The sequence below is a fragment of the Vigna unguiculata genome, chromosome 4, assembly GCF_037176805.1.
Source record: "Vigna unguiculata cultivar grain cowpea cultivar isolate G323 ecotype 2 chromosome 4, ASM3717680v1, whole genome shotgun sequence".
NCBI lineage: Eukaryota > Viridiplantae > Streptophyta > Magnoliopsida > Fabales > Fabaceae > Vigna > Vigna unguiculata.
The window spans coordinates 38,570,442-38,598,385 of record NC_140795.1 but is presented as its reverse complement, the minus strand read 5'-3'; the positions used below and the strand labels follow the sequence as shown (position 1 = coordinate 38,598,385).

The window sequence follows — 27,944 nt, the reverse complement described above, 5'->3', positions numbered from 1 at the left end:
AATTTAATTTTCAATCTAAATTAAAAGAAATACCCATTTTAAAGAATGTAAATGGAAGATGACAATTATAATTTTTAAATTTTAAGATTTTTACACCAGTGCAGAAAGGGCCTTTGGCAGCGGTTGTTTTCAATATTCTGCACCGGTTCGGGAACCGAAGCATATTGGGGCGAGGCCAAAAGGTCATAGCTTTTTGCCTCGGTTAAGAACCGAAGCCATAGAGTCCCCTTCTGCCTCGGTTTTACGTTCCACCCGAGGCCATATGGGATTTTTTCGATACCCTTTTGGCCTCGGTTTTGGATGCACCCGAGGCCATATGGGTTTCTTTTTTAAAAAAAAAAAAAACTCAGAGCCTCTTCCGCCTGTAGCCCCAGCGGCGCAGCCCCGAACATAACCAACCGTATCGAACTCAAATCGTACTTCTCCACCGCCGTGTTCGTCGTAAGCGCCACCACCAGCGACGGCACCAGTATCGCCACCGTCACCCTGTGTTTCTGAATCGCCTCCAGCAGCGCCCTCATCTCAAACTTCTGGATCGGCAAAATAGCGCTCCCCGTTCTCATCCCGCACATCATCACGATGTGCATGGCGAACACGTGAAACAGAGGAAGCACGCACAGCACAACGTCCTCTTCTTTCAGGTACATGTGCGGGTTCTCTCCCTCTATCTGTTGCGCCACGCTGGTTACCAAACTCTTGTGCGTCAGAATCACCCCCTTCGCCAGCCCCGTCGTCCCCGACGAAAACGGCAGCGCCCTCCGGAACCTCGCTCTCGTCGCCCTCCGGGAAAGCCCAGCAATTCTCCGGTGGGTCGTCGACGGTTGCCACCTTGAAGAAGTGGTGCTGCGCTTGCTGGTTGTTGAGCTTGTGGACGTGGGTGGAGAGCGTGACGACGAGCTTGGCGTTGGAGACGTCCAGTTACTTGGCGAGTTCGGCGGCGGTGTAGGAGGGGTTGGCGGTGGTGGCGACGACGCCGAGCATGGAGACCGCCATGAAGGTGAAGACAAACTCCGGGGAGTTGGGGAGGAGAGAGAGAGAGAGAGTTGTAGAGGCTGGCGCGGGGAGGAAGAAGAGGGTTCGCGATTTTCGAACCCTAAATAAACCCTATGGCTTCGGTTGTTAGAAGAACCGAAGCCATTGACCCCTTTTGGCACCGGTTCTCCTTGGACCGAGGCCTATACCCTGACTTCCAGCCACTTTTTGGCTTCGGGTCTTGATGGACCGAGGCCTAAACACCTCTTTGGCACCGGTTTTGAGCGAACCGCGGCCTATACCCCTCTTTGGCTTCGGGTATTTGGAGAACCGAGGCCTAAAACTTGGCTGTAATTGCAAAAATGCCACCGCGCCATTATATGCTTCGGTTCCTGGCCAACCGAAGCATATAAGGCGAGGTAAAATGGGAATTCTGCACTAGTGTTAATATGACAATTGCCAATTTACATTTGCATTTTTAATATTTTTTAAAAATTATAAGTTTAAAATAGAGATTTATTTTTATTGAAATTTAAAATGTAAAAAATATAATTAATTTGAATATGTAGGTGGAGTGATTTGGTATATAAATTTTAAAAAATTATTTTAACATGTATATATAAGTTGTAATTAAGATTAAGGTTTAATTATACTCTTAGTCCCTATTTTTGGATCAAAATCTCAATTTGATTTCTCTTTTTTTAACCATTTCAATTAGGTTCTTAATTTAATTAAAATGTCTTAAAATTGTCCTTTCTGTTAAATTTTTGTAAACGTCATTAATTAAACAATGACTTGACATTGACTAATACTGAAATAGTGGTAAGAACCATAAATCACGTGGCAGCAAAAAAGAAAGATGATTTAAGAATTAAAAATAAATTGAAATTTGGGTTTGTAAATGGACCGTAATAATTCCCACCCTAATAATTCCTACCCTGCTGAATTTGAGAACAATCTGACCCACCCATTCCACAAGCATAGTCTAGTGGTGCTTGAAGAGAAGGTTCAGGATCCTTGCTTTGCCACACACCAACTCTGCCCCTGAATGGCTGGAGCATTAGTGTTTGCAGGAGGTGGTTGAGGTTGGGGATTTGTAGTGGCAGGAACATTTCCTGATGATGCTGGATTTGTGGGGAAAACTACATTTGTGACAGGAACTTTTGTTCTTGTAATCAGCAAAACAAATGTTAATTGCATAGAAACTGATGCAATTGATCCTATTATAGATGTTGCTTATCTGAATCGGGATAGTTTCTATTAGTATTTTGAGGTTGTGAAGGGGATAGTTGAAGGGATAGAGAAAATGTGTAGATAATAGAGTGTGAAAGTAGTAGTTGGAGAAGTGTATTTTGTAGTTGAGAGTAGTTGTATTGAATGTTGTGTTAGTCGTTCTTCATATTACAAAATGGTAGCATACATGGGTATTTATAGACCCATAGATTATTCTAGAAACTCCTAGCTAGAACTAATGCAAATACTTCTAGATTTTTTTACATAGTCGAATGTTCTTGATTTTTCTTTCTATCCTAGGCTTTTCTCCAATACTCTAGAAGTTTTTTTACATTTCAACAACTTTATCTTATATTTTTCTAGATTCTTCTAGAATTTGCATTATACTTTTAATACTCCTCCTTGATGCAAATTCGGTAACTTCAAGCATAGTGCGTAGTAGTTCAAATCTTGGTCTTGGTAAAGCCTTTGTGAAGATATCTGCAATTTGATCTTCTGTCGGACAGTACTCAAGTCGTATCTTCATATTTGTTTCCGCTTCTCTTATGAAGTGGTATTTAATTGCTATATGTTTTGTTCTATTGTGATGCATAGGATTCTTTGTCATTGCAATGGTTGATTTATTGTCACAATTAATTGTAGTAGGGCCACTTTGTTTTTCTCCGATATCTTTGAGTATTCTTCGAAGCCATATAGCCTGACTTGTTGCTTCAGTGGCTGCCACATATTCTGCTTCAGCGGTTGATTGAGCAACTGTGGCTTGCTTCTTTGACGCCCAAGAGAATATTCCTGATCCAAGTGAGAAAGCATAGCCTGACGTGCTCTTCATGTCGTCCACTGACCCTGCCCAATCACTATCAGTATAACCAAGCAATGTTGGATTGCCTGTGGTTTTGTACCATATACCGTGCTCTTTGGTTCCTTGTAGATATCTTAAAATTCTTTTGCCTACGCCAAGATGTATTTGGCTTGGATTTTACATGAATCTTGATAAGAGACTAGTAGCGAACATGATATCTGGTCATGTAGCCGTCAGATAAAGTAGACTTCCAACTAGACTCCTGTATCGAGATGCATCGGCTTCTGGTGCTCCATCCACCTTTTGTAGTTTCTCATTCGTCACTAGTGATGTCCTTACAGGTTTGCACCCGTACATCTTAAATTTCTTCAGCAAATCTTCTGTATATTTCTTTTGTGAGATGAATATTCCATCATCTCTTTGACTTACCTCTATGCCGAGAAAATAAGATCATCTACATATTGAGAGAGTAAAAGATTATACTGACCTTGTGTCTTGATGTATAGTGTAGGCTCACTCTTGCTCCTCCTGAATCCTTGATTGGTGAAATATTGATCGATTCTGCTGTACCATGCACGAGGAGCTTGTTTTAGGCCATATAAAGCTTTCTTCAATCTCAACACTTTGGTTTCTTGGCCTTTAACCACAAATCCTGGTGGTTGCTCTATATAGATCTCTTCTTCAAGAACACCATTGAGGAATGCAGACTTGACGTCTAATTGGTAGATGCTCCATCCTTTTTGTGCTGCAAGGGCTATTAGAGTTCTTATTGTGTCTAGTCGAGCAACTAGAGCAAATGTCTCATTGTAGTCTACTCCAGGTTGTTGTGAATAACCCTTAGCTACCAACCTTGCCTTGTGTTTGTGTATGGTACCATCAGGGTTTAACTTTGTCTTGAAGACCCACTTAACTCCGATGATATCTTTATCTTTTGGACAGTCTGCTAGCTCCCAAGTGTTATTTTTCTCTATTGTCTTTATCTCTTCTTTCATTGCCTTGACCCATTCTTCTTGTTTTACAGCCTCTTCAAAGGTTCCAGGCTCTAGTATGGCCAAGTTGCAAGATTGATAGATGTCTGTTAGAGATCTGATTCGTCTCGGAGTGGATTCAGGCGATGATTCTTCTTGATCTTGAATTGATGTTGGAGTTGTAGGAGATTCTGGAGTTATAATGGTATCTTGATCATTATCTTCTTGGCTTGTAGTTGGTTGATTGTTGGGCATGTATATTGTCTTCCTTTCAATTTGTTCCTCTTCCCAGTTCCAAGTAGCGCTTTCATCTACTTCAATGTCTCTGCTGATAGTTAACTTCTTTGTTTGAAGATTATAGACTCTATAACCTTTGGATTGTGTACTATATCCCAAGAAGATGCCTCGTACGGTCTTGTCTTCTAGTTTGTGTCTCTTTTGGTCTGGAACATGAATATAGCAAACAAATCCAAATACTCTTAGATGTTTAGCTGATGGTTTCTTACCACTCCAGGCTTCGATTGGAGTTTTGTCTTGAACTGCTTTAGTAGGACATCTATTTAGTAGGTAGACCGCAGTGTAGACTGCTTCTGCCCAGAATGTATTTGGTAGTCCTTTCTCCTTCAACATTGATCTCGCCATCTCCATGACTGTGCGATTCTTTCTCTCTGAAACACCATTTTGTTGTGGAGTATATGTGACTGTAAGTTGTCGTTCTATGCCTTCATCTTCGCAGAATTTGTCAAACTCACGAGATATGTACTCTTTTTCACGATCACTTCTAAGTACTTTTATCTGTTTTTCACTTTGTTTCTCGACAAGAGCCTTGAATTTCTTGAATATTTCGAAGACTTTTGACTTTGCCTTTAAGAAATAGACCCATGTCATTCTAGAGAAGTCATCAATGAAGAGGATGAAGTACCTGTTGTTGTGATGTGAAGGCGTCCTCATTGGTCCACAAACATCGGTGTGGATTAATTCTAGTAAGTCTTTTGCTCTCCATGCTTTGTCTGTTGAGAATGGTAATCGGTGTTGCTTGCCGAGAAGAGATCCTTTGCATGATTCATTATTCTCCTTCAAGTAAGGAAGATCCCTCATCATGTTTTTCTGATATAGAAGCTTTAAGGCATGTGTGTTGAAGTGGCTAAATCTCCTATGCCAAAGCCATGAGTCATCAATTTCCGCCTTCATGGCAATATTGGTTCTAGGTTTGAAGCTTGTGGGAAAGCTTCTATTTCTCTTCTCCATTTTTACTTCACCAATTTCTAACCTTCTATTGTCATAAATTTTGCATGTATCTTTCTCAAAGTGAAGAGAATACCCATTCTCCATCATTTGGCCAATACTTAAAAGATTTTCTTTAAGATTGGGAACTAGTAAAACATCCTTGATGAATTTTGTACCTTTCTTTGTCTCCACCATGACAGTTCCTTTGCCTTGAGACTCCACTGTGGCGCCATTTCCAAGTCGAACTTTGACATTGATAGATTTATCAATGTCTTTGAAGATGCTTTGATCTTTGGCCATGTGATTGCTGCATCCACTGTCCAAGTACCAGTTTCCTTCTCCACTATGAGATTCTTGATTAGCATAGAATAAACGTTGCTCCTGATTATGTTCTTCAGCAAAGTTTGCTTGATGCTTATTTTTATTACGACAATACTTCTCCACATGACCAGGCTTCTTGCAATAATGACATATTGGCTTCCCACGATGCCAACAGTCTTTTTCTGCATGACTTGACTTATTGCAAATGCCACACGGAGGATATTTATCTTTCTTGCTTCCAGAGAAATTTCTAGAATCTTTGCTTCTAGAATATTCTTCAATATTTTTCTTTTCTTCTTCTTCTCTCCTTTTGGGTTGTAATTTGAGCTTTGATTGGAAGACATTTTCGACTGAATTTGTATCAGCACGATTATTTAATCTTGCTTCGTGCGCTCCAAGGAGACCAACTAATTTACTTATCGATAGAGAAGATGGATCCGAGGAAGTTTCTATGGAAGCTACTATGGAATCATATTTTTCTGTGAGAGTGATAAGAATTTTTTCTACCACTCTTTTTTTCTTAATTTCTTTTCCATATAACTTCATTTTATTCACTATTTCTTTTATTCTTCCATAATATTCTTCAATGGTCTCAGATTCCTTCATTCTGATGGTCTCAAATTCTCTTCTTAGATAGTGCAGTTTAACGGAGCGTACCTGTTCATTGCCTTCAAATTCTTCTTCCAAAATATCCCATGCCCTTTTTGCAGTTTCTGCATCCATGATCCTCCTGGCAATATTTTCTCCAATAGCTTGTTGAAGAACAAACAATGCTTGGGCATCCTTTTGTTCAGAATCTTCTAGCTTTTTTCGTTCCTCCTCAGATAGAGTCTCAATATTATTTGGTTTTGTATAACCATATTGAACAATATCCCACAATTTTTGTGAGATAAAATATGTCTTTAGTTTGAGTTTCCAGTGGTCAAAATTTTCACCGGTAAAAACTGGTAGGGGGCCTGAAGAAAAGTGAACAATGTTAGAAGCCATAGGTTAAGAGAAAAAACTCTCTTCTTTTGGAGGTATAGAAGGAAGGTTTTGGGAGTAATAGAGTAATTTTTCTACGCCCAATAAATGATCGAACGTAGCTCTGGTACCACTGTTAGTATTTTGAGGTTGTGAAGGGGATAGTTGAAGGGATAGAGAAAATGTGTAGATAATAGAGTGTGAAAGTAGTAGTTGGAGAAGTGTATTTTATAGTTGAGAGTAGTTGTATTGAATGTTGTGTTAGTTGTTCTTCATATTACAAAATGGTAGCATACATGGGTATTTATAGACCCATAGATTATTCTAGAAACTCCTAGCTAGAACTAATGCAAATACTTCTAGATTTTTCTACATAGTTGAATGTTCTTGATTTTTCTTTCTATCCTAGGCTTTTCTCCAATACTCTAGAAGTTTCTTTACATTCCAACAACTCTATCTTATATTTTTCTAGATTCTTCTAGAATTTGCATTATACTTTTAATAGTTTCCTACCAGGTTTCATCTTTGGGGTTGGGTCCTCATCATAGCAGGTATTAATTAAGTATAATGAGATAGAATAATCAACTACTAATTAGTACTTAATGTATCTATTCATTTCACTGATAAGACATGGTCTTAATTATGTTTTCCTCGTAAAATGTAATATAGTTCGAAGGTGGTGCAAAAGAAGGTGGTAGAGGACCAAGTGTGTGGGATACTTTCACCCATAAATATCCGGGTATAAAATTTTTTTTTTCCAGATATTTAACTTGTTATCTTTTGTCTATGGTTTGGTTAATATCTTAAAAGGAATTATAATTTCATGTATAATTTACTATATCGAGTATTGTGTTTGCTTTTATTTTAATCGTTGGTGCAATATAATAACATATACATTACACATAAATTTTACAGGAAGATGCTAAATTTATGAAGAATATGAACTTGGATTCATACAGATTCTCGATTTCTTGGTCCAGGATACTACCAAGTCAAAATGCTGAACAATGATCATTTTAGATTAAATTTGACTTAAGATTTTAGTTTGACAATATAAAATTTGATTTTTACAAACAATACACAGATGGAAAGCTTAGCAGAGGTATAAACCAAGAAGGGATTGACTATTACAACAATGTCATCAACGAACAATTGGCTAATGGTAATGTTCAAACTCAGTTTTCTTAATCCCACATTCTTCAGTTATTATCAATGGTGTATGACAATTAAACATGAACCTTTGCAGGTATAAAACCATTGGTGACTCTTTTCCATTGTGATCTTCCCCAAGCTTTAGAAGATGAATATGGTGGCTTCCTTAGTCCTCTCATATTGTGAGTTTTGATTCCAAAGTATTAATTTCTGCACTCTTGGAAAATTCAATGGCTAGTTTTGTTGATCAAACACTTTTGTATTAATCTTCAGCAAGGATTTTCGGGATTATGCGGACGTTTGCTTCAAGGCATTTGGAGATAGAGTTAAGCATTGGGTTACACTGAATGAGCCATGGACTTACAACATTAATGGCTATGCAAATGGAACCATGGCACTAGGACGTTGTTCTAGTTGGGTAAATCCAATACGTTTTCAAATGCCTGAGCTATACAAGTAAAGAAAGGAAAAGAACCAATACATTTTGCCGGAGGAATGATATGGTTTTAGCAAAAGTTGAAGTGTCTCCCCTCTCATCTCATAATAGGAAAAACCCACCAGAGATCTTGTAAAGAGTGAAACAACAGAATGATATGGATCAGATTGTTCTCAAATTCAGTAGGTTGGGAATTGTTACGGTCCACTTACAAATCCTAATTTCAATTTATTTTTAATTCTTAAATCATCTTTCTTATTTTCTGTCATGTCACTGATTTTTGGTCCTTGTCACTGTTTGAGTACGGTCAACTATGTTAGGTAACTTTTCAATTAACGACTTTTACACAAAACTAATAAAAAGGACAACTTTAAGACATTTTAACTAAATTAGGGACCTAATTGAGATGACTAAAAAAGAGGGACTAAATTGATATTTTGACCCAAAAATAGGGACCAATGATATAATTAAACTTAAGATTAATTACTAATTTGGTTTCGACAAAATTGCTCCATTAAAAAATAAATTGAGAAGGACAAAATTGCTCCACTAAAAAATAAATTGGAACTCAATTGAGTCAATATTTCAAATATACAAGAACTAAACGGAATACAAGACAATGGCATGACAATGACCTAACACGTGACATTTTTTTTAGTTTAAAAAAATTTAAAATACTACATTTGACACCTAGAATGTACGAACACATTGTTAATGCCAATCTAATGGAAATGACTTAATTATACCACTTTTACAAATACGATTACTTAATTGAAAAAAAAAATAGAAAACCAAATTGAATCACGAGAACTAAAAGATCAATTAAGTTTATTATTTAATATAAAAACCATTTGAAGATAATTGAAATGTTTTATATAAATAAAATAATTGAAAAATTAAACAAAATTAAAACTCATATTAAATCATTTTAATAATTCTTTCAAAAAAGAAAAGGGTTAAATATATTTTAATAAAGTTCAATGCAAAATATACATTTAAATAAACTTAATTTTGTTAAAAATATCAATTATAATAAAAATATCATTGTAGAATTTATATAAAAATTAATGTTGATATCGGGATGAAATTGATTTAGTTTTAAAAAAATTGGGACCAAATTGAGACAAGATAACAAATACAGGTACTACATTGAGACTTTTCACATCCAATAGTGATACGTGGCACTGCCACTGCCACATCACATTATCTCTGCCACGTGACACAATGTCAGATTGACACGTGACAATTTTAAATTTTTTTTTAAAAATTATAAAAAAAATAGAAATTAAAAAAAATTAAAAAAACCACATGTTGACACGTGACACATAATTAACACCTCTACTGTACAACTAATAGAAAGGAACTGATTACAACGAATTTTCAAAAATAGGAACTTAATTGAATCAAATAAAAATGGAGAGACCTACTTAAGATTTCGCTACAAGAATAGGAACATCTGAAATGATTTAACCTATAAATTTTTAGGAATGATAACAATATACAAGCACTCGTACTTATTTAAATATAAAAAATAGAAATGAAAAATAAAGCCACAATACTTGTGATCTTGTAATAATCACTTTTAATTTTATTTACAAGATATTTCCTTGATAAAATTTCAAGTGTATTGCTGCCTCCAAAATAGAGATCTCTTTTCAACATTGTTTTTAAGATTAATCCATGGTAATGATGTGATTGTGTCAATTTTAACATCGGTAGTGGTTACAATCGATCTTAAAAACTACCCTTTCAATTGCAACCCATCTAATCTTCATTCTAAAACTGATGTTGAAAGACTAAAAAGATCAATATTAACATTTTTCTATAGAAATAGCACGACATATCACTTACTGTCATTTGAAAGTTTGGATGGATGCACAGTTAAAATAACATCAAATACGTTACAGGTTAGAATTTATGTATTTTACATACTCTTTTAATTTACTAATTACTTATTAATTTTTAGTATTTTCAATTATTTATTAATTAAATTAGTTTGAAATTATTTGTATCACATAAATGTTTGATAATTTAATAAGACTATGCACCTTTTAAAAAAGTCATCATCTTTGTTCTTTAACCACATCATCTATAGCAATATATAAAAATATTTTCTTTTTTGTCCATATTTTATAATACTAATTATACCCTTTACAATATAATTATTTATTAAACTTTTTAAAATTAATGGTTACTTTTTCCTATTTTTTATAACATTGTTTATCTTTTTTTTTAATTTATCAATAATTAATTTTTCAATTTTCACTTTATTTTTAATAAATATAAATTTATTTTATATATTAACTTAATAACATTATCACCTATTAGTATATTATCATTCATATTTACAAAATACATACACAAACGTTATACCTATTAATATACTATTATTCATATTTACAAAATACGTACACAAGCGCTTTCGTACATGTGTGTAGGTTAGTATATATTATCAACAAGTTGTTCCCTTCGATAACCCTTAGAAATTGTCTGACAATTATATATGCACACTCATACAAGTTTCTTTCACAACACTCATACAAGTTTCTTTCACAGTAACTCGTGCAATTTCTTTTATTGAAAAAGCGAAATCTATAACGTAAAACAAGAAAATTCATCATGTTAGTTCCTTCGATGAAGTCAATGAATCCGTGTCCTCATCCATTCACGCGTTTATACATGAGATAATATAGTCAAAGAATTTTTTGCAGCATCTTTGACATTTAAAAATACTGCATTCACCCACCAGATCTTCATGTGAAATATAATGCAACGACATGCTAATTGCTCCTCACCGATCACAACCTTGTTTTACTAGATTCTCATCTCGTAGTACTTTTGAAGTTCTTAGATCATGGCACAAAGAATCTCATCATCATTGTCTTCCCCCAGGCGTACATGGATTTATGATGTCTTTCTAAGTTTTAGGGGTGAAGACACTCGTTTCCAGTTTACTAATAATCTTTACCATTCCTTGTGCCAAAAGGGGATCCGTACTTTCATCGACCAGGATGGTCTTAGAAGAGGGGAAGAAATTACACCCGCTCTTTTCCACGCAATTCAAAATTCAATGATTTCCATCGTTGTCTTCTCCGAAAGCTATGCATCTTCAACCTATTGCTTAAATGAACTTGTAAAGATCCTTGAAGGCGCCAAGGAAGAAGGTCGATCCATTTATCCAATATTTTATGGAGTGGATCCATCAGAAGTTCGACATCATACTGGAACTTATGCAGAAGCACTGTCAAAACACGAAGCTAAGTTCCACAACGACGCTGACACCGAGAAGGTACAAAAATGGAGGAAGGCTTTACATGAAGCAGCTAATCTATCAGGCTGGCATTGCAAATATTGGTATTTCATACTATCCTTTTATCACGCAATTTAGCCTGTTTTTGTTATATAAATTATAAACCCTATTTTTGCTGATAATTTTCATATTAATACTGATAGGGAAGGAAAGTGAAATAAATCGTACATGGATCTTGATCTATAAAATTTGAGAGTTGGAGGCAAATATTTCTGTGATTGAAATGAAGGAACTAAACACGAATATGCTTTAGTTCACATGTTTTCTTATTATGTATAGGTATCAACCAGAATATGAGTTTATCAGAAAGATTGTTGAAGAGATATCTGAAAAGATAAATTACATCCCTTTACATGTTGCTGATAATCCAATTGGGCTGGAGTATGCAGTGAAAGGAGTGAAATCTCTCCTCGGAGATGGGTCGGATGTCAACATGATAGGAATTTATGGTATCGGGGGTATTGGTAAAACCACCACTGCTCGTGCTGTCTATAACATTATTTTTTGGCATTATGAAGGTTCGTGTTTTCTACCTGACATTAGAGAAAAGGCAGTTAATAAGAACGAGATTGTCCAACTCCAAGAAATACTACTTTCTCAGATTCTCAAGGGGGAAGATATCAAAGTGGGAGATGTCAATAGAGGAATACCATTAATAAAACAGAGACTTCAACAGAAGAAGGTCCTTCTAGTTCTTGATGATGTTGACAAATTAAAGCAGTTAAAGGCACTTGCTGGGGGATGTGATTGGTTTGGCTCTGGAAGTATAATCATCATCACTACAAGAGACAAGCACTTGCTAGATGCTCATGGGGTGGTTAACTTATATGAGGTTAAACCATTACATTTTGAAAAAGCTTTGGAATTGTTTAACTTGCATGCCTTCAGAAGTGGTAAAGTTGGTCCACCATACATGAGTATTTCCAAGCGTGCAGTTTCTTACGCGTGTGGCCTTCCGTTGGCTCTGGAAGTTATAGGATCCCACTTATTTGGAAAAAGCTTAGATGAGTGCAATTCTGCATTAGATAAATATGAAAGTATTCCTCATCAGAAGATTCATGAAATACTAAAAGTAAGCTATGATGGTTTGGAAGAAAATGAGAAGGGAATTTTCCTAGACATTGCTTGTTTCTTCAATACCTATGAACTGGGCAATGTCACACCAATGCTAAAAGCGCATGGCTTTCATGTAGAAGATGGTTTGAGAGTGCTGGTTGACAAATCTCTGATAAAGATTGATTCTTTTGGTTTTGTGAGGATTCATGACCTAATTCGAGACACAGGTAGAGAGATTGTAAGGCAGGAATCAACACTAGAGCCAGGAAGACGTAGTAGATTATGGTTTGACCAAGACATTGTTCATGTTTTGGAAGAAAATACGGTATGTTGATATTAAAAACATCTCTGCAATTTTTTCTCGATAAATCCATGTATTAATTTATCGATTTTGTTGAATACATGCTATATTTAATATTAATTTATCGATTTTGTGGTTAAACTCTTCTTTTTGGCATGGAAGGGATCTGATAGAATAGAATTCATAAAGCTTGAAGAGTACAACAACGTACAGGTGCAATGGGATGGAAAAGCCTTCAAGGAAATGAAGAACTTGAAAATTTTGATAATTGAAGATGCAACCTTTTCTGTAGGCCCCGAGCATCTACCAAATAGCTGAGTCTCCACCTCCACCTTCATCTTCTCCATTACCATAGCCTTCTCTACCAAGGCTGCAAAATCCTTGATGGATAGCGGGGCCACCATCAGACGGAGGTCTCCACGGAGGCCATTCTCGAACTTCCTGCATCGCCACTCTTCATCCAGTGGCATAGTATAAAAACGACTTAGATGCTTAAACTTTTTCGCATACTCAGCCACAGACTTGTTCCCTTGAGTTAACTGTAGGAACTCCACCTCTTTGGCATATTTGACGCTGTCGGGGAAGTACTCGGAGAGAAATTTCCTCCTAAAGACCTCCCAAGTAACTGCTTCCTGACTCTCCTCCATCATGGACTTCATGCTGACCCACCAATGCTCAGCCTCACCCGTGAACATATACACCGCGAAAGCCAGTCTACTCTCATCGGGACACATCTTGGCATCAAATATTCTCTCCAGATCTTTCAGCCACTGATCTGCTGCATCCGGACTGGTCTTACCCCCAAACTTCACTGGGTGGTGTTTCAAAAAGTCCTCCAGACTCCACTCCCTGGCCGTTGGTTGTGGCTTCAGGCCAAAAGCAGGGGCAGCTACCCTATCCTCCTCCAGCTGGCGGAGAACCTCCATATGCTGTTTGTGAGTGTCCTCCGCAGCCACCCTCGCAACCTCCATTTGCTGCATCACCAATTGTTGCTGCTCTAGTGCTGCCGCCTGACGCTGCATTGATGCTTCATGCTGTTGCATCATTGCCGTACTTTGCTGCGTCAGCTGCCACCATTGCCTCAATCGCTCTGGCGATATCTGGCACATCACACTGGGAAGATTGCGGGGTCCTACGAGACGGTGCCATAATTCACTAACACACAGGAAATCACTTGGTCAGGCGCGATAAGACAAGAATTAGCGAAGAATACTCAAAAAGACACAGAGAAAGCTAAGCGGACACCCAGTCCACAGACCTAAGGATCGACCGCTTTGATACCATAAATGTAATATCCCAAAAACTGGATAACCTCAAATTAATAAAACATCACATACATGAATAATCAGAGAGTACATGGTTTAGAGTATAAAGGTGTACAGTGCGCCAAGTATACCTAGATTACATGAAAAAGGCTCCACACGGCCCAAACAAACGTACATGGGCAAAAGAAATAAAGTTCTAGGCCTTGTATAGACAAGACCATCATAACTAATGAAACTCCTTCCCAGATGGGTCCCACAGTGGGCCCAATATCCATCCATGACCCTCAAGCTACTGCATCTCTACTATCATTGCCACTGTCAAGGGTTCTCACATCTGCTCACATCAATAGAATTGATGATCATTGCAAAGGGGGAAAACCACACACAATCATGCAAACCAGCGAAAGGGTAAGCTAGAGCACTAGATAATTACATCATAACACGCAACAAGCAACACACATAGGCAAGCATAGATCATGGAACCACACAGGAGTTGCTGAAACCCTACCATTCCAAACTAGACAATCCGAATACGCGTAATGAGGCATCACCACAAAACAATGGAATTCTGTCCTAGCAGTGAGGCGTCACCACGAGGCCTTCGCAGAATTACACCCTTACAAGAGGCACCACCACGTGGCCTTCGTGGAATTACATCCTGGCCGTGAGGCACCACCACATCATCTTCGTGGAATTACGTCCTGTTGTGTAGACACCACCACGAACTCTCACCACGAGGTTCATGGAATTAAGTCCAAAAGGGGAGGCACCACTAGGGACTCTCATTAGGAGGGTCCATGGGATTACGTCCAATTGATGAGGCACCACCATGAGCTCTCACTACAAGAGTCGTGGAATTACCCCTACTCACACATCGTACATGTTTCACCAACCAATCAGGAAGTCCCCATAATACCAACATCATGCATAAACAACAATTCATATATTTCATACTTCCCAATTCATACAACAAGCAACCATACTAGTGGGCCATTCACACCTTAGCACCAAGCTGCCTCAGTCTCGTTCAGGCAAGAGGTCCTCTCGCTCAAGCGAGCTCCTCCTCGCCTAGGTGAGAGCTCGAGTCTTCGAACAGCAGCCCCTGCGGATTCTCGCTCAGGCGAGTCCACCCTCGCCTAGGCGAGATCACGCCTCGCTAAAAAATGGAAATCAGTTGCCTAGGCGATAGTTTGCACACAAAAGCCTGGGCGAGCCTCTGTTAGTCTCGCTTGGGCGAGACACGCTCGCCTGGGCGAGACACGCTCGCCTGGGCGAGAAAGATAGTGCCCACCACTGCACGCACGCGAAAACACAACACGCAACATCAATAGAAATCATGTATTCACCACTATCACACAATCAACCATAAGCATACATCACGCATATGATTCATACTCGGAAGCATACATAAATTACAGGCAACCATAAGCTCAAGCTTCCCTTACCTGGAAAGGGTTTTGCAACAATTTTGACACCCGACTCAACGAACCCAACAACTTCAACAACGGACTCAAGAGGTGACAGGAGAATGAGGTTTGGTTGGCTTGAAAGGGGCGTAGGATCAAACCCTTGCAGAGCTTCTAGGGAGAGGGACAGTGCCTAGGGTTTTGTTTTTGCAAGAATGAATCAGAAATGGAAACTCTAGCAGCTTTAGGGCCTTAGCACCCTATGGATCAGCCCCTTAGGCCCAACAGATTAAGGCCAGCCCTTAAACATTAGGGCAGAAATCAAACTGGGCCTTACAATACTGAGAATGAATACTTGTGTTTTCATTAAACTCTGCGTGGAACCCAGATTTGATACACAAGTTGTAACTTTGATAGGTATTCTTTAAAGTAAAAAATCGAAGTTCATAGTTCTTTCTTTTCTATTTTTTTATGTATCATTATAATTATATAACGTATTATATTATTATATTATGTTATATCATATGAATGGTATCTTTATCTAACAGTAAAAGTTTTATGTCTCAAATTTTATTGTGAAGTTCTTGGAAAGATGGCCTTAGATTAATTGTATGGATCCATTGTCAACCAATTGGCTCTTAGTATAGTTATAATAATGTCCTCGGGGCTAGAAACAATGTGTGGCTGCACATGCCAATAAAACTTAGAAAAAGACTTTAGTTAGAATAATATAAAGTCGATTTCAGAAGTTAATTTATTTTTGAAATTTGAAAGACTTTATAATTAGAGTGATATAAAGTGCTTTTTAGAAGTAAATATGAAATTTAAAATTATATTATTTTTGAAGTCCTGTAATTTGGACCCAAGCGAAAACCAGCTTTGAAAATCAAATTATCAAAACGTGCAGGATAACAAACTGCAAAAATAAGTGAAGAAAGCTACAACAGAGAGATGATGAATATCTTCTAATATATTCATGGATACCAACTGGTATATAGATAAGTAATGAACTATATTTATAAAATTCTGGTATCGAAATACCAAAAAGTACATCAGACACTGGAAAGTTTTAAAACATCATAAACACCAAATATTTTTTAGTTATCGACAAGGTGGTCTCTCCCTTTCACCAACTTCCTTACCTTCTATTGTCCGTTTTTGCTTCGTTCCCTCCTCTACTTTATGCTTGGCCCCTATAAACATTAACAAACAAATTAATGGTTTATTCCAATAAGTTTATTTAAAATTTTTATAGGGCGCATGCATAGATATTATAAAAAGAATTTTGGTCATAATAACAGAAAGACATTGGATACAGTAGATTTTAAATATTACAGGGTTTATCGTAGTTAGGACAAGGCATATAAAATAAAGAGTTAAATATGGTTTCTGTTCTTCAAGAAAATTTTGGAATTAGTCTATTTTCAAAATTTTATATCAATTTAGTCTTTTATTTTTAAAAATGCGTGAATTTAGTCATTCTTACCAAATTTTGTTAAGTTTATTTAATATTTTAAACGTATTTTATGATAATATTTGAGTTAATATTAAAGCGAAAATATGTCAAACGGTGTAAACAATTCAAATACTATCATGAAATACACCGGAAACATCAGATAAACTTAACAAAATTTTGTTAAAAGAATTAAATCCACGTATTTTTAAATATAAAAAACTAAATTAATCAAATTTTTTGAAAAGAGACTAATTCCAAATTTCTATTGAAATTTGAAGTATTAAAAACATATTTAACCCTAAAATAAATACAATTTAGGTACGAAACGAGACTAGATAATAAAATATATATATCCACCAAACGTGACTACTATCTATATTAAAATATCAGCCAATAATATATAACCTTTTGACTTGTTTATTTATGATGAGTAGCTGGTTCATCTAGAGATTGGCAAATTAAGCGGGAAATAAGTAATTGGGGGAGAATTTGAACGATTAAGAAAGAACCCAAATGATGAAAACAGTGAAACAACTAAGATTCGTGCCCTCACTCCACCATCATCTTGTGGTGACCATTGAAGGTTAAGAAGTAAGGTTGAAACGTCTTTTCTCTGCTCTTCAAACTGGTTGTGTTCTGGCGTTAAGGAGGTTTTATTGTGCTACTCAAACTGCTAGTTTTATTGTGCTACTCCAACCGCAAGTAAGTACCCATTTCTTGAGTAATGTATATGTTATGGTTTTTGGAGTGTTTGTTGAATTATTTGTGACCAAAAAATGATGGATTTGGTGTCATGAAACGCAGATCTATGATGGGTTTGGGTTCATGGTTTCACCCGTGAGCTTTACTCAATTTTTATTAACTTTTAATAACACTTTAGCTTGTTCATCAGAATAGCTTTCCCTGCAGAATAAAACTTTACTAAAAATTATTTTTTCTTTTTGAACGATATGACGCAGATGATATTAAGTTGAACTATCCATTATCCGATGACTATATAGGATCTGGTCTAACAATTTTTGAAACTAAGTGCTAGTTAGTTTTATTATTCTTATAGTTTTTTATTTGCATAATCTATTCTATTTAGATGAAAACTGATAAAGCACAACATTTACAATATTTTTAAATAACTAAATATAAATTAAAAGATTTCATAAATAATTATATCTTGAAATTGAAATCATTGTAAAATGTTAAGTAGTCATTTTAGAAATAATTATACTTTTTATTTAATAAAAATTTAATGAATATATAAATAAATTAGTAAAAGGTTATATATTATTGGCTTTAATATAGCTTGTAGTTATGTTTAGTCGATATTTTGTTATCCAGTCTTGTTTCCTTACCAAAATTACATTTATTTTACATGCCTTGTCCTAACTGTGGTATACCCTATCATATTTAAAATCTATTAACTCAATGTTTTTCTGTTATATTATATTTACCTTTTCATATATAATATCTTTGCGCCCTATGAAAATTTTAAAGAAATTTATAAATAAACCATTAAATTGGTTGTTAGTAATAGGGTTTCTTTCTCTGAAGTAACTTTTAAACTACTGGTTTTATATAAATATTAATTACAGTCTTTTGAATTATGGCATACAGTATTTTAAAAATTGATTCCAAAATCCTAAAGTTTGAATAAGTTATTATATTTTTTTTGTCTAAGTTACAGAGTTTTAACCAAATGGAAGGAGAATCGAAAGATCTAGCTATTGAAATAGAACTTTTAGACAGAGAATGGACTGAGAAGCTTCAAAATGTGAAACTTCCAGAGATGGATGAAATCCATACGCAATGCATTTACAGGGTACCACCAAATATTCGTGAATATAATCCCAAAGCCTACACACCTCAAACTGTTTCCATTGGTCCTTATCATCATCACAACAATTACGAGGGAATGGAAGAGCTTAAACTTAAATATCTCAAAGGATTTCTAAATCGAACAGAACTACCAGTAAGGGAATTTCTTGCCAAAATTAAAGATTTGGAAGAAAAAATTCGAGTTTGTTATGCAGACCGAATTATATACAATAGTCATGATTTCTTAAATATGATTCTAGTTGATGCTTGCTTTATAATTGAGCTTCTTCTAAGATGGCATGAATACGATGAGTGGGAGAAAAAAGATCCTTTGTTGCAGAAACCATTGTTGGGAACGTATGTTTGTGATGGGGAAAACAATAACAAACAATATACCAGAGAATGCAGCGGATATAATTTTCCCTAACTTGCAAGAATATATGAGGAGCAATAATCAAAGAGCAGCAATAATAAATCACCAAAAGCACAAATAAAGGCACCAAGATTTTTAACGTGGAAAACCCCTCAAATCAAGGGTAAAAACCACGAGTCGTCCAGACCAAAGAAATAGCTTCACTATGATCAACAAGAGTACAAAAGAGTCTCAATCAATAACACAAATTAGTGCCAACACCCAACCAATCAACAAAGCAACAAAGCTTTCAAATAGAGAAGAACAAGAGAGGAAAACCTCTAAAAATCACTGCTGCCGTGCGAAATTAATATCTCCCAACTGAGACCTCGTATCAAAGATCCGACCGGTCAGAATGAAGAGCAATGAGTTCCGAACCTGCTGTCAAAATTTCAGCCCGATCCAACGGTGAACAAATCCGCAGCGCTGATTCTACTGTGACAGCTCTGTGAAAAACGTGAACAGAATTTTCCCTCTACCTCTCCCTCTATGTGTTAGGGCTTTCAGTGTGTTCTGACTCTATTGTTCTGCCTCTCTCTTTATTTTATAGCCTCCTCTCCACTAGGTTAAGTGAGACATGGGCTTCTCAAGTTTTGGGCCTTTTCTCCACATAGGAAGTGAGCCCAATACCCAACAAATCTCCCCCTCACAACTATGTGGAGAGAACCCCCAAACCGGCGATCTCACAACAAACTTCAAACTTCCCTCTTGGCAATGCTTTAGTCATCATATCAGCACCATTATCATCTGTATGAACCTTTTCCAACTCCAACAACTTAGCATCCAAAGCATCACGTATCCAATGATACCTCACATCAATATGTTTGGATCTAGAATGAAAAGTTGGATTCTTACCAAGATGGATAGCACTTTGGCTATCAACGAACAATGAATACTTATCTTGCCTAAAACCAAGCTCCTGCAAGAATTTCTTCAACCATAACAACTCCTTGCATGCTTCAGTAATAGCAATGAACTCTGCCTCTGTAGTAGACAACGCTACACACCTCTGTAGTCTTGATTGCCAAGCCACAGCTCCCCCTGCAAACTTTATCAAATAGCCCGAAGTGGACTTTCTGGAATCAATATCCCCAGCCATATCTGAGTCTGAGTAACCCATCAAAGTAGGTTTATCACCTCCAAAACAAAGCTTCATATCAACTGTACCATGAAGATACCTCAAAATCCATTTCACAGCATTCCAATGCTCTCTACCTGGGTTTGACAAAAATCGACTAACTGTACCAACAGCATGTGCAATATCTGGTCTTGTACACACCATCGCATACATCAAACTGCCCACCGCAGATGCATAAGGAACTCTACTCATATTGGTCTTCTCAACTTCATTTGAAGGACTCTGTTTAACACTCAGTTTAAAATGAGTAGCAAGAGGAGTACTCACAGCTTTAGCATTTTTCATCTGGAATCTCTGCAACACCTTCCTAATGTATTGCTCTTGTGATAGATAAATCTTCTTTTCTCTCCTATCACGTGAGATATGTATCCCAAGAATCCTTTTAGCAGCTCCCAAGTCTTTCATGGCAAAAGACTCGCCAAGTGTCTTCTTTAACCTGTCAATTCTGGAAATATCTTTCCCAACAATAAGCATGTCATCAACATATAATAACAGGATAATAAAGTCATCATTAGAAAAACTTTTAACAAAGACACAATGATTAGAAGTAGTCTTCTTGTAACCTTGCTCACACATAAAAGACTCAAACTTCTTATACCACTGCCTTGGAGCCTGCTTCAAACCGTATAGACTCTTCCTTAGTCTACACACATAATCTTCCTTGCCTTCAACAAGAAAACCATCAGGTTGCTTCATGTATATCTCTTCCTCCAAATTACCATGAAGGAAAGCTGTCTTCACATCCATCTGCTCAACCTCCAAATCAAGAGTAGCAGCTAAACTTAGCACAGTTCTGATGGATGACATTTTCACCACAGGTGAGAAAATCTCATTGAAATCAACACCCTTTTTCTGTCTGAAACCTTTCACCACTAATCTGGCCTTGTACCTTGGAAGCGTAGAATTTGAATCTTGTTTCACCCTGAAAATCCACCTAGTTTCCAATGCCCTTTTGCCCTTAGGCAATTTCACCAAGTCGTAAGTGTGATTATCATGCAAAGATTTCATCTCATCTTGCATTGTATCCAGCCACTGTTTCTTCTCTTCACTATCCAAAGCCTCTTCAAAACACTCAGGTTCTCCACCGTCAGTCAAGGTTATGTACTCATCACAAGAATACCTTGAAGAAGGTTGTTTCTGTCTATTAGACCTCCTGAGTTGGACTTGAGATGATTCAGGTATATCACCAAGATCGTTATCATCATCATGTTCCTCTTGAGCATCATCAATTGGAACCTCTACTCCACTTCCAAACTGTTGATCATCAACATCACCATGTGAGCGGGCAACCTCATCGGATTACCATCAGTGAGATTACTATCTTTCTCGGGTGTGGTCTTCTCCACCTTATCAATGTCTTCAATGGTCTGGTCTTCCATGAATTGTACATCACGGCTTCTAACAAACTTCTTCTCAACAGGATCATAAAACCTGTAGCCAAATTCATCCTCACCATAGCCAATAAAGATACATTGCCTTGTCTTTTTATCTAACTTGGATCTTTCATCCTTAGGAACATGAACAAATGCCCTGCAACCAAAGACACGCAAATGATCATAGCTAATATTCTTACCAAACCAAATTTTGTCTGGCACCTCAGTATTCAAAGCAACTGCGGGACTGAGATTAATAACATGCACAGCTGCAAGCAATGCCTCTCCCCAAAAGTGCTTAGGCAACTTTGCTTCCGAAAGCATACATGTAACCCTTTCAACTAAGGTCCTGTTCATCCTCTCCGCTAGACCATTCAACTGAGGAGTTTTAGGAGGAGTCTTCTCGTGTCTAATACCATGCTGTCTGCAATAAACATCAAAAGGTCCACGGTACTCACCACCATTATCACTACGGATGCATTTCAGCTTCTTGCCTGATTGCCTCTCAACCATAGCATGAAATTCCTTGAACTTTTCAAGTACTTGACCTTTCCGCTGAAGAGCATAGACCCATAGCTTCCTGGAACAATCATCAATAAAAGTAACAAAGTAAAGTGCACCACTAAATGACTTTACCTTTAATGGGCCACAAACATCAGAATGCACCAATTCAAGCAATTCTGACTTCCTTGAGGGAGGATGCTTCTTAAAAGATACTCTGGTTTGTTTACCAGCCATGCAATGAGAACATTTCTCCAATTCTGCATTTCTCAATCCCATAAGCACATCCTTTTTAGCTAAGCAGTTAAGCCCTTTCTCACTTATATGACCAAGCCTCCGGTGCCACAAAGATGCCTCCATATACATAGCATTCACACTGTCTTTAGCAACCAAAGCTTTAGTCCAATACAATTTAGATTGTTTCTCCCCTCTGGCCATAACCAAGTTACCTTTAGTGAGCTTCCATTTACTAGAACCGAAGTGATTGTCATAACCACAATCATCAAACAACTGCACAGAGATTAAATTAAAACGGACATCCAGAGCATGTTTGACTCCTTTAAGCAACAACTGCACTCCCATGTTGGTTTGCAGGCAAACATCACCAACACCAATCACTTTAGACTCACCATCATTACCCATCTTCAACACTCCAAAATCACTAGAAGTGTAAGATGTGAAGAACTCCTTCCTAGGTGTAATAAGCAGTGTAGCACCACTATCAATAATCCACATGCTCTCATCAGATACAAGATTAACGGACTCAAAGTCACGAAGAAGAACAAGATCACCATCTGTAGCAGTAGTGACACGATCATCATCATTATGATCATTCTCTCTCTGCTTGCCCTTCTTGTCTTTGTTCTCCTTTTTCCACTTAAAACAGTATTTCTGAATGTGCCCAGTTTTATGACAAAAATGGCACTCTAAATTCTTGTATCTTGACTTGGACTTGCTCCTACTCTTCTCTCTACCACCCTTATGTTCCTTTTTCTGACTTCTCCCCCTAGCTTCTGTAACAAGCATCTCAGACTGAGATGAAGAACCATGTGCCTTCCTTCTCATCTCTTCATTAAGAGCACCGCTCTTTGCCATCTGAAAAGAAACAACACCATTTGAGGCAGAGTTCGTAATTGAAACCCGAAATACCTCCCAAGACTCTGGTAGAGTATTAAGCAACCATAATCCCATAACTTCATCATCAAACTTTATGCCCATTCCTGACAATTGATCTAGGAGCCCTTGAAACTCATTTAAGTGATCAGAAATAGAAGAATTCTCCCTGTACCTCAAATTCATCAAGCAATTTAACAAATACAATTTATTATTGCCCGACTTAGAAGCATACAAAGACTCAATCTTCTCCCACAAAGCTCTGGCATGTGTCTCATTAGCAATATGATTATAAACATTATCTTCAACATATTGCCGAATAAAACCACATACCTGTTGGTGCTCAAAGTCCAATTCTTCTTCAGACATAGAATCTGGCTTCTGTGTAGTAAAGACCGGAAGATGCAATTTCTTGACAAATAATAAATCTTTCATCTTGCCCTTCCACAAATGATAATTTGTACCATTCAAAGCAACCATCTTTGCATTTGCCTCCATCATTCAAGCAAGTAAATATAGTCCAACCAAGAGCTCTGATGCCACTCTGATGGGGAAAACAATAACAAACAATATACCAGAGAATGCAGCGGATATAATTTCCCCTAACTTGCAAGAATCTATGAGGAGCAATAATCAAAGAGCAGCAATAATAAATCACCAAAAGCACAAATAAAGGCACCAAGATTTTTAACGTGGAAAACCCCTCAAATCAAGGGTAAAAACCACGAGTCGTCCAGACCAAAGAAATAGCTTCACTATGATCAACAAGAGTACAAAAGAGTCTCAATCAATAACACAAATTAGTGCCAACACCCAACCAATCAACAAAGCAACAAAGCTTTCAAATAGAGAAGAACAAGAGAGGAAAACCTCTAAAAATCACTACTGCCGTGCGAAATTAATATCTCCCAACTGAGACCTCGTATCAAAGATCCGACCGGTCAGAATGAAGAGCAATGAGTTCCGAACCTGCTGTAAAAATTTCAGCCCGATCCAACGGTGAACGAATCCGCAGCGCTGATTCTACTGTGACAGCTCTGTGAAAAACGTGAACAGAATTTTCCCTCTACCTCTCCCTCTATGTGTTAGGGCTTTCAGTGTGTTCTGACTCTATTGTTCTGCCTCTCTCTTTATTTTATAGCCTCCTCTCCACTAGGTTAAGTGAGACATGGGCTTCTCAAGTTTTGGGCCTTTTCTCCACATAGGAAGGGAGTCCAATACCCAACAGTTTGCATTGACTTGATACTACTGGAAAATCAACTTCCATTCTTTGTTCTTGAACAACTTTACAACCTCACTGGTATGAATGAGAAATTACTCGACATTACTTTCGACTATTTTGAGAGCGGAAACGTGTGTCCAATAGAGAGTCCAAAACACTTCACTGATTTGATAAGATCTTCTATAATATCATCATCAGAGCTTGGTCTTGGAAAACCCGAAGAAGGCAAAGAAGTTAATCATGTATACAGTGCAAGTCAACTAATGGAGGCAGGTGTTAAGTTCAAGATCAGTCCAAATAAAAGCTTACTTGACTTGAGCTATTCTAAACGTGATGGAGCATTGAGCATGCCAATCTTGAATATAGATGACATTACAGAAGTTTTGTTCAAGAATATGATGGTATATGAACAATGCCACCCTTCTGCTGGAGACATCATTAGACAATATGTAGAAATTCTTGATTTTCTTATCAATACTGAAAAAGATGTGGACATACTTGTTAACAAGAAAATTATTGTCAATTTGACGGGTGATGCTAATAAAGTGGTTACAGTGATTAATAATCTCACCTCAAATATTCCTACGCCAGAATTCAATTCACACTATTTCTCCATCTGCAATAGTTTGAATGAATTCTATGATAATCCTCGAAACAAGTATAAGGCTATCTTCATACATGAGTACTTCAACACTCCTTGGAAAATAGCATCTACAATTGCTGCAATTGTGCTACTTTTGCTCACCTTTATTCAGACCGTGTGTTCAATCCTCTCACTATTTTAGGGTAAGAAATTATGATATATTAATACTTAACTACTGTTATGAAATGAGTTACAACTTATAAAATTAGTTATGTTAAATGTGCAGGTAATTAATGAGATATGGTTGTTAAATCAGGAACAAGAACGTCAGTTAAGAGAAGAAGACGTCGATCCTTGTATCTGATTGTCTAAGTTGTATTTGTAAGAGAATCTTGTAACATTATTCACTTTGTTGTTCCTTTTCTTTCCACAAAACAAAGATTCAACTTTATATTCTAATTTTTCTACTTTGTGCTTAACTTTATTTACCTTTTATCCACTACGAACTTTACTACGAGCTCTTAGATGATTGTAAATATTTTTAACCTTACAAAATACATCTTCGCTTTTGTCTTAATTATTCAAATATTATATTATTATTTTGATCATATCAGTAATTAAGAGTAATAAAATGTATGTATAAAGATACTTGTGAAGTGGTAATCGGAGATGATTGGTACATACGATTTCTAGCTGGCGTTTTCATTGAGATGTTTTTGGTACACATGTTTAGTGGCTGACTTTTCATGTCAACTATGTGTTTAGAAGTTTCTCTACAAACACTAAAAAAACTATAATATTTGTGGTGGTTAAAATTGTAAATTTTAGTGTTTAAAAATAGTCATAAATGAAATTTCAGCTGTTAAAATAACCACCAAAGTTATATATGTCAAAAATAGTTTGTGACAGAAATACTTTAATTGTGTTCAATTATTATTGCTTGATTGTTAATCCTATAAATCTTTTCTATATTTAGGATTTTTCATTTATATGTTTCCTGTAAAATAGTTCTAGACAACTCACTAGATTAATAGGGAAACGTAAGTTGAGGATTGAAAATCTTTCTATACTGACTGTACATTTGTTGTTCTGCAATAGGAGAAAATAAGGGGAATTTCCAAACCCTGCAACTATGTCTATGTTACTATTTTGTAAGATGGTATCAAGAGCCTCCCTTTGAAAGAAAATATGAAGTCAAATCTCCTCAAAATATGTTTGGAAAATCAACACCAATTGTGGTTCAACTAGAGGGCATTTTTAATGCTGAAATCACACTCACAGAGTTAAACTATGATGTTTGGTGACAACTAATGGAGATGCATATCGTAGAGCAGGAAAAAAACCTCATATCTTAGCCGTCATGTGAAGCCTCCTACAAAGACGAATGAAGATATGACAAATGGTATGCCAAAAATAAAAAGGTGAAGCACTGGTTGTTGATGTCTCTGAGCCCAGAAACAATGAAGTGTTACATACGCTTACCCACTGCCCACGAAATATGGAGTGCTTTATCGAAATCCTTCTATGATGGAAGTGATGAGTTGTAAATTTTTTTCCTTAGATTACAACTCTAAAGATAGAACCTGAAAATACTAAAAGTTCAACAATGGTAGCCTATAATCGATCAACTCAAGATCGACAGTATCGAAATAAAGAAAACCATCCTAAGACCACTACGGGTGATAAATCTACTTATAAATGCACCCATTGCAACCAAAATGGTCATACAAAAGAGCGTTATTTTGAGTGGGGTATCTTAAATGGTGGGATCATAATCGTGATTCAAGAAAGAAGAATTCCAACAAAAGCCCCACTACAGCTACTATTGAATCAAAGTCTAAAGATTCAACTATTGAAAGGAACTTTACTTTGGTAACAACTACAAATATTTTTGGTTAGGCTTTAAATATTTCTGAACATAGTTTGAATAACACATGGATAATTGATTCTAACGCAACTGATCATATGACATTTGATTCTAGACAAGTCTTTTCTCTTAAATCGTCCTCACAAAAATTTGTTTGCATAGCCAATGGTAACACAAGTCCAGTTATTAGTGAAAGATCTTTAACCCTCACTAAGTCTTTGAATTTAGACTCTGTTTTAGTAATTCGATATTTAAATTACAACTTGATATCAGTTTCCAAAATAACTACAGTTTTATTTTATGTTCTAATTTTTTTAGCCTAAATTTTGTGTGTTTAAGGACATTCAAACCAGACGGACGATTTCTTGTGGTATTAAGCAAGGGAAACTGTACTATCTGGACTTAGAGAAGAAAAGCATCAACAATATACAACAAGCTTTGAGAGTGAATAGTTTTGAGGAGGAGAAGAAGAAATCTGAAATTTAGTTATGAAGCACTTGGGATATGCTTCTTTTGGGTATTTGAAGAAATTATTTCCTAGTTTGTTTACACAATGTGATATTTCTAGCTTATGTTGTGATGTTTTTGAACTAGTAAAAAGTCATCATGTTTCATTTCCATTGACATTGAATAAAAGTAAAATCTTGTTTATGCTTATACACTCGGATGTTTGGGGTTGATATAAAGTTCAAACTTTGGGTGGATCACGTTGGTTTGTTACTTACATAGATGATTGCACTATAATGACATGGATATGCTTGATGAAATCCAAAAGTGAAGTAAAATTATTATTCCAAAAGTTTCATAACATGATTCAAACTCAATACAATGCACAGATTCAGGTTCTTCGTGATGACAATGGTGGAGAATATCAAAGTATTGATTTTCCTCAATATCTTGAAATTCATGGGATCATTCATCAAACTTCTTGTCCCAATACACCTCATCAAAAATGGGGTTGTATAGCAAAAAATTGTCACTTATTGGAGGTTGTTCGAGCTTCATTAATACAAGCTAATATGGCTTATCATACTCGTGAGAAGTGGCGGAACTTGGACTAA

General features: G+C 36.6%; 3 protein-coding genes and 1 pseudogene across 3 annotated transcripts; 3 read left to right on the top strand and 1 right to left on the bottom strand.

Annotated features, from left to right (window-relative positions):
- Window positions 1-329: 329 nt before the first annotated feature.
- Window positions 330-647, bottom strand: LOC146887132 (4-coumarate--CoA ligase 2 pseudogene; annotated as a pseudogene).
- Window positions 648-7,413: 6,766 nt separating this feature from the next.
- On the top strand, window positions 7,414-8,095 carry LOC114181029 (cyanogenic beta-glucosidase-like). Its single transcript, XM_028067347.2, has 4 exons — window positions 7,414-7,474; window positions 7,568-7,645; window positions 7,730-7,817; window positions 7,909-8,095. Exons 1-4 carry the CDS (start codon window positions 7,414-7,416, stop codon window positions 8,093-8,095), a joined length of 414 nt encoding a protein of 137 aa, XP_027923148.1.
- Window positions 8,096-10,821: 2,726 nt separating this feature from the next.
- LOC114181124 (TMV resistance protein N-like) lies at window positions 10,822-15,823 on the top strand. Its single transcript, XM_028067479.2, has 3 exons — window positions 10,822-11,425; window positions 11,661-12,762; window positions 12,901-15,823. Exons 1-3 carry the CDS (start codon window positions 10,926-10,928, stop codon window positions 13,054-13,056), a joined length of 1,758 nt encoding a protein of 585 aa, XP_027923280.1. The 5' UTR covers window positions 10,822-10,925; the 3' UTR covers window positions 13,057-15,823.
- Window positions 15,824-17,429: 1,606 nt separating this feature from the next.
- LOC114172056 (UPF0481 protein At3g47200-like) lies at window positions 17,430-25,684 on the top strand. The gene is made up of 4 exons (XM_085672688.1): window positions 17,430-17,567; window positions 18,544-19,022; window positions 24,417-25,219; window positions 25,303-25,684. Exons 2-3 carry the CDS (start codon window positions 18,556-18,558, stop codon window positions 25,216-25,218), a joined length of 1,269 nt encoding a protein of 422 aa, XP_085528814.1. The 5' UTR covers window positions 17,430-17,567; window positions 18,544-18,555; the 3' UTR covers window position 25,219; window positions 25,303-25,684.
- Window positions 25,685-27,944: the final 2,260 nt, after the last annotated feature.